This window comes from Propithecus coquereli, unplaced genomic scaffold (assembly GCF_000956105.1).
Source record: "Propithecus coquereli isolate 6110/MARCELLA unplaced genomic scaffold, Pcoq_1.0 Scaffold142, whole genome shotgun sequence".
Lineage (NCBI taxonomy): Eukaryota > Metazoa > Chordata > Mammalia > Primates > Indriidae > Propithecus > Propithecus coquereli.
In genome coordinates, this window is record NW_012138525.1 from 233,866 (window position 1) to 246,006 (window position 12,141).

Below are 12,141 nucleotides of genomic sequence, written 5' to 3' on the forward strand. Positions count from 1 at the left end.
TGTCAGCCCTGAAAGCTGGACCCTGGCTCTACCCTCCAGGGACCCAAAGGAGAAAGGGGAGAGAAGGGCGAGTCCGGCCCTTCTGGTGCTGCTGGACCCCCTGGACCCAAAGGCCCTCCCGGAGACGATGGTCCCAAAGGCAGCCCCGTGAGTACTTCTGTGATGCTGGGGGACCCACAGAGCGGGGCTGGGGATCGCCACACCCCAGAGCATTTTGATTTGTCAGCAGTGCGCGCTTTGCTCTGGGAATGGCTTCGGGACCAGTGCATGTCTTGGGGTAATTTCTCCAAAGTCTAGAGGTTTGCACACCAGCTGCTGAGCGACATGGTGGAGGTGAGAGCAGGCGTGGGTAGAGGAGAAAGCCTCCGGAGGGTCACCTTCACAGACTAGCAGCCACCGACATGGACACACACATGACAGTCGCTCTGGGGCATGCCCCGCCTCTGGCCTGCCCTGATTTGGCATCAGGAGTGGCTTCGGACAGGCATGTTCTAGAAACCTGAAGGTCCAGGTTTTGGCGCGTCTCTGGAAAGCAAGAGACCGGCTGAGCCCTGCTCTGCCCACCAGCCAGGCTCGTTGGCTTCACGAGACACTGCACGTGACAGGGCTGCCGGGTCATAGCGTCCTCTGAGGTGTCAGAGTTGTTGGACTGCTCTAGGAGCCGGACGGTGGCAGGTGGTTTTCTGGGGTGGTGACTATGTGGCCGAGCGTGGTCTCGGCAGGTCGCTAACGGCCGTGGCTGCCTCTCTCTCTCTCTCTCTTTTTTAGGGCCCGGTGGGTTTTCCTGGAGATCCTGGTCCCCCTGGAGAGCCTGGCCCCGCGGTAGGTGTCCACGAGGGCAAAACCCCTCCATCCCTGTAGCCCCTCTCCCCTTTCTTCTGGTTGTTTCCTTTCCACGAGTCCTTGCTGGGGCGCGGCACTCTCCCAGGGGGCGTCACGTGCCGATGGTCGGGTGGAGAAACTGTGTCCCCCTTTTAACAGCCATGCGCTGGTACCAGGGTGGGTCTGATTTGGGGAAGGGGCTGAGGCTGCACGGGGCACTAGTGGGTAAACTCAGGGTGCTGTCTAGAAGATAGCAGGAGCTTGTTTTTGTCCCTGCAGGGTCAGGATGGTCCCCCTGGTGACAAAGGAGACGATGGTGAACCTGGGCAGACGGTGAGTCCACAGCCCGACCCGGCTTCGTGCTGGAAGGTGCTGGTGTGTTCCCGGCACTTTGCTTGGTTCATTTCTGAGAAAAACCTGAGCCCAGCCCCTCGTGCGATTCTCAGCTGTGGCAGCGGCTCGCGAACTTCATCTGAGGGTCTGTTAAAAGCTTCGGACGCTCTTTTCAGAATAGGAAAGTGCGTGCTCAGTCCTGGCACGATCAGTCCCAGCAGTGATTTTGCACACGGCACCGGGGCTCGCAGGACCTGCCCCCACGCCTGGCAGTAGCGGCGGTGCTTCCTCGTACCCGAACCCCTATCCTCGCGGGCCAAGCACCCCACCCATGGGGCCCTTCCTGCCTTGACTGAGCTCGCACTAGACATGGCAGAGTGTTGCAAACACTGCCTTGAGCCAAGACAATCTCTCCGGGATGGATGGACCCTAATAGGCCCCAGGGCAGGATATGGCTTGGAGGGGACCCCTGGGGCCTCTCGGGTCTCCCTCGCCCCCTCCTGCACCCAGCAGGGCAAACTGCTGCCAGGAATTATGGACCCAAGGGCAAAAGGCCTGTGTCACTGGTTTGCCGGGGGCAGCTGTGCAAAGAAAGGGTTAGGGACACAGCTCTGGGGCCAGATTCTCCGACAGATGTCCCCATGTCGCCACATGCTGGCCTGTGCCCTGGGGCCGGTATGTGTCCCTACTTCCGTATAAAGAGATGCTAAGGATCCTCCCAGCCAGGTTGCGGTGAGGATGACACCCATCACAGGAAAGTTCTCCTCCAACCTGCAGCCAAACTGCGGTTGGGGCCATGTGCTGAGTGCAGGGGCCGCAGCAGAGAAGTCCCAGGCGACCCTCTCTTGGGACCTCTTGTGCTGGCTGAGGAGAGATCAGATTGAAATTCTGGGTGGTTTGCCACGATTTCGTCCAACAGGCCCTGATGCTAATACTCCGTGTGTTCTTTCTCCAACACCAGGGATCCCCGGGCCCTACTGGTGAACCAGGTCCGTCCGGGCCTCCAGGAAAAAGGGTAAATAGTTCTACGAGCGCATCCTTGGTGTCAACGCCCTGCATGACGTGCGTCCCCCCCACCCCGCCTCCCTTACCGTCTTGGCTGGCGCCGTGGTGCTCTGAGCAGCCCTGGCGGGGAAGGTGCTTGCGTTTGGAGTGTGTTCTCCACTTAGCTTCCTGCTGCATCATTGGGCTGCAGACCCGCTGGGGCCAGTGCTGACACCATCCGAGATATCCATTGTGGGAGAAAAACAGCCACAGAGCTGAGAGACCCCTTTTCCCTGGCTCAGATTTTACCTAAAACTCAGGACAAATGACAAGCATTCTTTGCACAGCGGATGATCCAGTCATTTCCTGGTGTTGCAGTAAACGGAGCTGCCTGGCATGTGCCCAGGCCCAGGAGGCCACCCAGCCCTTGTGGCGTCAAGGGCCTCCGCAGACGGCCCGCGGGGCCTTTCTCTGGGACTGGGGTCCTCAGGACTCGTGCTGAGGGCCTACGTCCGTGTTGCGCAGCAGCCAGGGCAGACCCTCACCCCGCACCCCTGGGCCCAGGCCTGTCTGTGTCCACACGCTGAGCTCATCACTCTGCTGCTACGGGCCACACAAGCCACTGTTGTTCCCTTATTTTTCCAGGGTCCCCCAGGCCCCGCAGGCCCTGAAGGCAGACAGGGAGAGAAAGGAGCCAAGGTAACGTGCGTTTCGGCCAGGCTGGGCTGTGCATAGGCCTTCCAGAGGGGAGCGGTGGGTGGGAAGGGGTGATGTGTGGACAGAGGAGGCCACACAGCCCGGGAGTGGCCTCCGGGGGCCTGGCTCATCGGCAGCCTGTGGAGGGGAACCGGTTCTCTCTGCAGGAGCAGCAGGTGGTGGCTGGGGGCACGGGCATCTGACCCTGGCACCACAGTCTATGCCCTGCCCAGCCTGCGGGAGGGAAAGTGAGCGGGTGCGGGAGTTGGGGGTCCAGGGCTGAGTCCCACTGGGCCAGAGAGCCAGCCACGCTGCAGCTGCCCACCCCTGCAATAGGGATGATGACAGTGCCCACCACAGGGGGCCAAGGGAAAGATGGGGGGCCCAGGCAGTTAGCACAGGGCCTGGCCCCTGGAGCACACAGGAGGCTGTCCTTAACGCGAGGTGACTGGTGGCCCCGGGATGGTACCATCACCTCCCTTCTGGGGATGCCTGTCGTTAAATGACACAGTGGTGGGGGTCTCCAGGCTCCACCCCTGCGTGGGAAATGGCGGCTATGGCCACTGTGGCCATGGTCGGCATGGTCGGAGGAAGGCTGGGCAGCCCATTGGCTGAGGACGTTAGCGGGGTGGAGCGTTGGCCAGGGCAGCCTCCATAGGAGTGTGGAGAATTGGAGCAGCCCCCAGATGCCACTCTGTGCTTGCTGCCCTGCAGGGAGAAGCCGGCCTGGAAGGCCCCCCTGGGAAGACTGGCCCCATCGGCCCACAGGGCGCCCCTGGGAAGCCTGGGCCTGACGGCCTGCGCGGGATCCCGGGCCCCGTGGTGAGTGGGCTGAGCAGGCCCGGGAGGGCGCAGGGGCTGCCGAGGGCAGAGGTGTGGGGCCTGGGCACTCACGCGGAGGGTCTCTGTGTTTCAGGGTGAACAAGGTCTCCCAGGGTCCCCAGGCCCGGACGGTCCCCCCGGCCCCCTGGTGAGTGACATTCCCCAGGGCAGTGGGGGAGCGTTTGCCACGTAAACCTTCCGGGATGAGGACTCTGACCCCTCTCTCTCCTCCCACAGGGTCCCCCAGGACTCCCCGGCCTTAAAGGAGACTCCGGTCCCAAAGGTGAAAAGGTAAGGGGACCCCAGAGCCCCCTCCCATACCCTCGGTTTCAAACCCAACGGGCTGTGGACGTGGCCCCGCGTCGTCACGTGCCTGCTGTGGCTGTGAGGGGCGCCGGCGGCAGTCAGACAAAGGGACGTGGACCTCTGCTCTGGAGGCTCATCCCCACCTGCGGGGAGCCCCGGGCAGTTCAGGAGGTCCCCACGGCCCCGGAGAGCTGGCAGAGAAACTTCTGGCTGGCACCGAGGCCCTGGCTGGAGGGTGTTGGGCACCCCAGGAGCAGCTGCTGGCCCTGGGCACGGTGGTCTCGGGCCTCCCCGCGGGGGTCGTGGGAGCTCTGCAGCCGGACAGAGCCCTTTCGCTTTTTAACGGGTGCTGATTTTTTGCTACGTATGTTGACTTATTTACAAATGTAAAATGTACTCACAGCTAAACAGTTGTACGTGAAGAAGGCAACTCGGTCTCTTCTCCGTCTAATGTCTACCCCACCCACCCCGAAGCCCCAAAGCAGGGAAAGCCGGGGGATCCTTCCAGAGCTTTCTATGGGCTCATGTAAACACACAGAAAAACATAAATAACCATATAAAGCACATGCCGTGGATTTTTTTTTTAAAGGAAGTAACAAATGATTATAGTCTGTGTTTCTCTGCGGCTTTCCTTCTGTGTCAGTCCACGAAGTTTGTTTCCGTTCTTTGTAAGAGCCGGCGTACGTACTCGCCATCCACAAAGGACAGAGGACACACATAGACATACACATCACCATTCAGAAACAGCCCTTTCATCCCTCCGGGCTGTGTCTGTGTCTCTGTCTGTTTTCAGGTGTGACTTGGGCCTGTGGTTTGTCCCCGACCTGTCTGTTGAGTTTGTTCCCTTCCAGGAGATGCTCGCCGGTGGCTCCGTGGCTTCCGTGGCGGGGCTGTGCCACCGTGCCCACTGGCCTGCCATAGCCAGGTGTGAGGCCAACACCCCTTCATGTCTTTGCTTTCCAACAGGGTCATCCCGGCCTGATCGGGCTCATCGGACCTCCGGGTGAACAGGGTGAGAAGGGCGACCGTGGCCTCCCCGGCCCCCAGGGCTCGCCTGGTCCTAAGGGAGAACAGGTGCGTGAGATGTCCTCTTGCCCTAGGCTGGCAAGAAGCAGCTGAGAACCCCGGGCTCTAGTCCCCAGAGGACCTGAGGCAGGTTAGAGCCTGGAAGGGCGTCCTCATGTCTGCAGACCCGGGCATCCTACTTCGCAGGCAGGGATCTCCGTTGCGGGGGCCGGGCTCTCCCAGGGCGTGGGGAGCTGCGCTCGCCAACAGCCAGCACTCCCTCTGCGTTGCCGTGATGGCCTCAGAGCTGGAGGGACTCAGAGGTGAGATCACGTGTCTCCTACCTCTGAATGGCAAGAGCCTCTGACCCAACTGGCATTCGCCAGTATCGTGGGACAGTGCCTGGGCGTCCGTGCCTTGCCCCAGACGCACACGGTGGACCCCAGACTTTCCTGGAAGCCACTGTAGCTACTGGAGTTTGCACCCTCAGCGAACCACAGCTGAGGAAACCATAGCCAGAGAGTTTGCCCTACCCTGCGACTGGGAGTCACGTGGACATGGCCTCGCCTGGGAAGGGTGGCATGTGCCCCGGAGGCAGGAGAGGGGATGAGGGGACATGCTGTGTCTCTACCCTTCCCCCATGAGGGCCATGTGTCCTCCTCTAGCGTGGGAATTGCCACGTCCCAGGAAGATGTGCAGGGCACACATGTGCCTAGTAAGCCGTGCCCACCTCCACCCGTGCCGGGCCTGGAAGGTGTCAGGACGCAGGGGACAGAGCAGGAGCAAGCGGCGTCCCTAGGCCGGGAGCAAAGTGGAACCCCTCACTGGGCCCCAGGGCAGCTGCAGGGTGATGTTGGGGGGAGGGGCTTGTTGGAAACCCTGCCATGGGCCATCGTCCTCCTGGGCCACAGACCATTTCCCACTGGCCGGTGTCCCAGGCCACAGCAGCACCCTCAGAGGAGTGCTGCCCAGGGCGTGGTGGCCCAGCCACCCTGAGTATCAGGGAGGAATCCAGGGTCCCCACAGCCACAAGGAAAGCACCCCTCGGTGTCCACCCTCTTCGCTCACTCGCCCCCACCCCACCCTGTGGTCTTGGCAGTGCTGCTGGTGGCAGGTGCTGACCCAGGGGTGCAGGCTGGAGGGTCTGTGGGCTGCTCAAAATGGCTCAAAGCCGGAATTGTGCCTGCATGAGCAAGGACATGGGGGAAAGCATGCCTCCCCGGTGACATTAGGCTGCCGGCCTTCCGCCACCCTTGCTCGTGGCTTAAGCTCCAGGATAGTCTGTGTGGAATCTGGGGCTCAGGTGCAGGGGCTCCGGGGCGCCCTCCGGCTGCACGGGTGCTGGTGACAAAGCAAGCGGACGTTGCTCTGCACGGCCAGCTCCGCCTGAGCTGCGCGGGAAGGAGCCAGCGGGGGAGAGGGCCTGAGCAGAGACGTGGTGTGTGCCGACAGACAGAAAGGAAGGGCAGGACAGTCAGAAAGGAAAAGACTGCAGGACGTTCACTGCCCACACCGGGCTTCTTTTAGTGGGGAGACCAACGCCATGAACAGAGACAGAGATGGGGGTTCAAGTCAGGGCCGTGGCGTCGGAGAGATCGTTTCTGTATTTCATACAGAGCATGAAAAGGGATGTCTCAACCCAAAGTCACCTCCCCGTGGCCCTGTGGGTACAAGAGAGTCCTTCCAGCCCGGACAGGGGAGCAGCGCTGGGGCTGTCAGCCTCGGGTTGGATGCTCAGGCCAGCCCGGGTCGACAGCTCCCTCGAGAGTGCTCCGGCCCCGAGACTGGACAGCAGCCCAGACACAGGCTGTGACGGGCCAGAGGGGTTGCCTTAGGGAAGAGATGGCGAGGGGACCTGGTGACACACCACACCACAGTTCCTCCTCTTCTGAGGGTGACAACCTGCGTTCTCTGCTCCTTTTCAGGGTATCACTGGTCCTTCTGGCCCACTCGGGCCCCCTGGCCCCCCTGGCTTGCCGGTGTGTATCTGGGAGGGGTGGGAGGGCGGGGTTAGGGGTGAGCGGGTGTGGGCCTCGGTGTGGGGCTGGAGGGTTACGTACAGTCACCTCGACAGCAGAACAGGGACCCCCAGGTACATTTGCCCATTAACCCTACACCAGGGTTTTAAGTGACACCAGCAAGGAAGTGGGGTCCCTGGTCCCTGGCTTCTGGTTGGGGAGCTGGGGGGAGGAGCCTCTGCCTCTGGGCTCTTCAGGGAATGAGGCTCCCTGTCTGTGGTCTGTGGGCACCTGGGGGAGGTTGGGGAGCAGTGTCTGGCTCTCCAGGCCCCCCAGTCTGTAGGAGCAGGCCAGCATGACCCAGACCTGAGAAGTTGGGGTTTCCTCCTCTGGCCCCCACCCTGGGGCCCCCCGCATTGTGGGGAGACAGCACTCCAAGGGCATCCTGGAGGCCCGAGTCTCTCCTTGCCCCTACCCAGTCTGTGTGGGCTGGGCCTTGGGCATGTGTGTCCCGGGGGCCCTGGCTGCCCTGAGGCCGGCCCCTGCTTATGCAGCGGGAGGGGAGGCAGAGCGCATCAGTCCAGCCCTGCTGAGGCCAGGACGTGCTCTTTTGCCCTGTCCTTTGGTGGCTGCCTGAGCTGTGACTTCCCAGCTCGGCAGGGAGGCAGGGCAGCCCTGTGCCGCTCCGTGGGGTGAACGCCAGCCAAGCCCTGGCCTTGCCCCGCCTCCGCCAGGCAAGTGCAGACGCAGACTCGTGGGTGGGGGACACGGGCGCGAGGGGGTGAAGCCCAGGCTGTGCAGGACCGTCAGGGTGGGGCCCAGAGATGCGGGGCTGCTCTAACCCTCTGTCCTCCGCTCCCGCAGGGTCCTCCGGGTCCAAAAGGTGCTAAGGGCTCCTCGGTAAGTACTGCGCTGCCCTGACCCGGGCAGCGGGGCAGGGTGTGGTCCCCTGGCACGAGAACCGCCCTGGACGCCCATCTGCGCTCAGGGAGGCCCTGCCCTTGGGCTCCTCCTCTCTTTCCAAACTGCCTGGGCACGTCTCAGACCGAGGCGCTCGGGCCGCTTGCCCCTGCCGTGGGAAGGACCCTGTCCCCCGAGTTCCCATCTCGGGGCATGCAGGAGCGTGGAGGGGTCTCTGCCATCCCCATCCCTCCCCCACACGGGTTTCCAGGGACCATTCGAGAGCTGAGGGTGGATTCAAAGTCATCTTGTGCCTCTGTGACCAAGTGTTGGTTCTCTTCTCCTTCCCCAGGGTCCAACTGGCCCAAAGGGTGAGGCAGGCCACCCTGGACCCCCTGGCCCGCCGGTATGTAGCCCTTGCAGAGAGGGAGGCTGGCGGGGGTTCTGGGTATCGTGGGAAGGGTCTGTTTGTGGGGCTGAGACTTGATGAAACCAGCGCTGCTTGTCTGGGGGGCTCATCCCTGGGGGTGCAGCAGGGGAAAATGAGTCACACAGGCCTGTCCACGGGCTCACAGGCCAACTGGCCCTGGGAAGAACAGTGGGCCAGGTGAGAGAGTACGTGCATACGCGTGTGTGTGCGGACGTGTGTATATGGTGCGTGCGTGTGCGCGCATATGGGGGCGCATCAGGCCAGGCCCCCGAGGTGCAGGTTGGAGCTTGTGTAAACCAGGTGTGGCGAGGGCACCAGCGATGCCCCCTTTGGCCGTGCAGCCTCTGCCCGCCGGGGCCGCCTGGAAGTGAAGGGCTCTTGGGTCAGCAGGCCCTCGAGTGGCCCCGCTGTGTCCAGCCCCAGCGGGCTGCAGGGACAGGAGAGGGGAGGTCCCGTCGCTTTCCGCAAGGCTCATCTTTGGTCCAGCCAGGACAGAATGGCAGACAGGGCGCGAGGCCACAGAGGCAGGAGGGGCTGGGCCTCGGGGCACCCAGGACAAGGCTCAGGGAGAGGCGCTCAGTGCAGGTGGGAACCCAGCAGAGGGGATGGGCGTGGAATGTTCCAGAGCCAGGAAAGAGGGAAGAAAGCAGTGCCGGGATAGACAGACGTCTGTGCAGCCCAGGTGCCCGGGTGGCCCCCGCCACCCTGGGACCCCTCGTGTCCCCTCCCACCCACCGCTTCCCTGTCCTGCACCCCAGGGCCCCCCGGGCGAGGTCATCCAGCCCCTGCCAATCCAGGCGTCCAGGACGCGGCGGAACATCGACGCCAGCCAGCTGCTGGACGACGGCAACGGCGAGAGCTACGTGGACTACGCGGACGGCATGGAGGAGATCTTCGGCTCGCTCAACTCGCTGAAGCTGGAGATCGAGCAGATGAAGCGGCCGCTGGGCACGCAGCAGAACCCCGCCCGCACCTGCAAGGACCTGCAGCTCTGCCACCCCGACTTCCCCGACGGTGAGCGCCGGAGGCAGCGGTCGGCCCCACGGGGGCCCCCGGGACAGACAGACTGTGGCGAGGATAGCGCAGCCAGACACCGCCTTCCATCTTGGGGTGCGGAGCAGGGGCCTCCCCCTGGTTGACCTCACAGGGGCATTGCAGGGGTGAGACAGTGCGGTCCCAGGAGGCAGGGAAAAGAGGCCAAGGCTGCGAGGCCGGACAGCCGGGTTCTAGTCTCACCTTAGCCATCTTCAGGCAGGTAGCCTGCTCGCCCCGGCCTCGTGTCCTGATCTGTCAAATGGGAGTGAAAACTCCCTGTGGGAAGACAGTGACCTGAGACCACGGCGTGCTTTTGGCCGGCACATAGCAAGCGCCGAGTGAGGGTGAGCGTCGGGGTCGTGTCCGACCTTGCGCGTGAGCGAGCAGGCTTTAGACTCTGTTCACCACCAGGTCCCAGCCTCCCCCTCGCCGTCAGTGAATCCCGCCCCTGCTGCACAATAGAATCGTATTGGCCGCCTTCCCTCCGGGCAGCGTGAATGCTTCTCCTGCAGGATTCGAGGGAGTCTGTAGTTCCAGTAGACTCTGACTCCACCTGCGTGAACTGCCAGAGTCCATTCCGGAACATTCGCTGCATTTCTGTCCACCCAGAGGGTGGGCCCCCCCAGGGTCCCCCCACCCCAGTCACTGGAACATGTGCACAGCGTGCCCCACACTCCCGCTGAGTGCTTGGTGAACCAGTGTCCGTGTCTCCTTACGGGCCAGCAGGAAAAGAGTGCAGACCTCAGAAAGGTCCCATGTTGGTGGTGTGGCGCTGGCTGGCATTTTACCTGCGGGACTGGAATGTCCCGGTGGCTTCCAGAACCACCCGGGAAGCAGTTCTCATGACTCTGCCTCCCTCCCTGTCCCCATCCAGGTGAATACTGGGTAGATCCCAACCAAGGGTGCTCCAGGGACTCCTTCAAAGTTTACTGCAACTTCACGGCCGGAGGGTCCACGTGCGTCTTCCCGGATAAGAAGTCGGAGGGGGTGAGTCCCTGCGTCCCTTGCTCGCCCCGGCGGGGCTTCATCCCACGACAAGGCAGGCTCAGGGCTCCAGATGTTTCTCCTGTACACAGCTTAAAGTCTGAAAACCAGAAATCAAGCAGTGTTGTAAGTGAGAATGTTTTTCTAGAAGTAGGCCTGAAGTTGTTTTAGGAACAAATTATTTGTCAGTAAAATGTGTTTTTAGTGCAGTCTGGGGTTACGGAAGGCTGAGGGTTTTCCACCTGCCACCCAGTGTGGGGACTTCAACCGCTGGGTGTGAAAACCTTTCTCAGGTGACTCAGTGAGACCCTTCTAAAGCCCTGTGAGGGAATTTGGGGACAAGTATAGTAAAGTGACCCAGAGACATCTAGAAGCTACCCCTTGCCTCAATTCTCAGTGCCAGCTCATTTCCCAGGGGTTTGCTCCAGTCCCTACCAAGTGCTTTATTTTAAAGTCTGTCTGTAATAGTGACGAGTTAGGGGCGAGTAGCTCGGTTCTGAGTCATTGACACTTTGTGGAATGTCACTTAAAGAGCCCTTCCAGGGGCCTCAGCTCTGCGGTAGGAGCTTGTGTGGACAGGTGTGTGCACACATGGATTTGCGGGCAAGGCAGGCAGGCATGTGCGTGACCCTGTTGTCCTTCAATGGCATGCCTGAGGCGGGGCCCACGCTGGCCCAGAACAGGGGAAGGACAGGTCCCTTCTCTGACCGGGAAGGTGACTAGGCCTCCAGCCTTCAAGCCGGCATGAGCCTGAGCAGACAGTTCCTCCATAAGGTCCCCCTCGGAGGCTCACTCTTGTCCCGTGACCGCCAGTGGAGGCAGCTGTCTTTGGAGGCCACGGCCAGTTTGCCGCGCGGGTCCAGCACACACGTGAGCTGTGCGCCACAGCAGCAGCTGCCTAACGGCCTCAGGCCCTGCAGGAGCAGTTCCTGCTGGAGGGAGAGCAGCTAAGTCCTCCCTGGGGGCTGCCACCCCGTCACTCGCTAAATCACGCCTAAACGCGGTAAGCGCCAGCACCCCCTTGGGTCGGAGCCTGCTGGCGGCACACGGCACCCTGGCTGGGAGATTTGCGGGGCTCTCGGGGCATGTGTCCCCTCCCCCACCTTGACGTTGTAAATGCTCCAGAGCCTGCTTTCCTAGCAGCCAACCTGAGAGAGGATTCAAGCATCAGGACCTTCCATCTCAGTTCTTGTTTCCTTCCGTTTGGCCAGAGGCCCAGGAAGGAGTTCAGTTAGAAAGATGTCGCTTCTCATCCCTCTTTCACAGTCTGTCCTCTGCAAATGGCCTCGCTGCTGGAGAACTCAGGACAGACTCCCCGACGTGCAGAGGCTCCCTGGGCAGCCGTAACTGGCATTCACAGCAGCATGAGGCCTCTGGGTGACCCCACGGCTCCTTGCTCTTCCCGCCAGGTGTCCGCGGGCTGGGCCACAGCCGCTCAGCCAAGGGCAAACGGAGACCCTCCCCCGGGTGGCCCTGGGCAGGCCTTCTTGGAGCTGCAGGTCACAGCAGAAGGCCAGGGTGAAGCTGACACTTGCCCCATCTCTGGACTGTCCCAGGAGAAAGTTACCCTCGTGTCACCGGGCTCGGATTGACAGCAGCAGACTTGGAAACAAGGGAGAGGGTGGAAGAGTTCTGGGTGGGGCAAGAGGCAGGTTGGACACCCCTTTTCCTCCAGCGGGTCCCCTCTTCTGGCTCTCCTGGCACAAGGCCCCCTCGGAGGAGAAAGCTGGGGAGTCAGTAAGGAATCGGACTTGTGCTTCCTCAGCACGAGTGACTGGGGCCTGGGCCCTGTGGGACCTGCGTCAGCCCAGGCTGGGGACAGGCCGCCCCATGGCTCTTTCTCTCCACACCTGCAGCAAGTAAATC

The 12,141-nt window shown here is 62.1% G+C and overlaps 1 protein-coding gene across 2 annotated transcripts in view; it reads left to right on the forward strand.

The window, feature by feature from the left end:
• The window catches only part of COL5A1 (collagen, type V, alpha 1), a 166,057-nt gene that overhangs the window by 138,148 nt on the left and 15,768 nt on the right, over positions 1-12,141 (forward strand). For both annotated transcript variants that reach the window (XM_012639828.1, XM_012639829.1), the window contains exons 50-63: positions 40-147; positions 769-822; positions 1,102-1,155; positions 2,117-2,170; positions 2,785-2,838; positions 3,550-3,657; positions 3,752-3,805; positions 3,895-3,948; positions 4,930-5,037; positions 6,894-6,947; positions 7,791-7,826; positions 8,179-8,232; positions 9,015-9,270; positions 10,166-10,278. In XM_012639828.1, the coding sequence (XP_012495282.1) occupies positions 40-147; positions 769-822; positions 1,102-1,155; positions 2,117-2,170; positions 2,785-2,838; positions 3,550-3,657; positions 3,752-3,805; positions 3,895-3,948; positions 4,930-5,037; positions 6,894-6,947; positions 7,791-7,826; positions 8,179-8,232; positions 9,015-9,270; positions 10,166-10,278 (1,161 nt within the window). The remainder of the gene's footprint in view (positions 1-39; positions 148-768; positions 823-1,101; positions 1,156-2,116; positions 2,171-2,784; positions 2,839-3,549; positions 3,658-3,751; positions 3,806-3,894; positions 3,949-4,929; positions 5,038-6,893; positions 6,948-7,790; positions 7,827-8,178; positions 8,233-9,014; positions 9,271-10,165; positions 10,279-12,141) is intronic.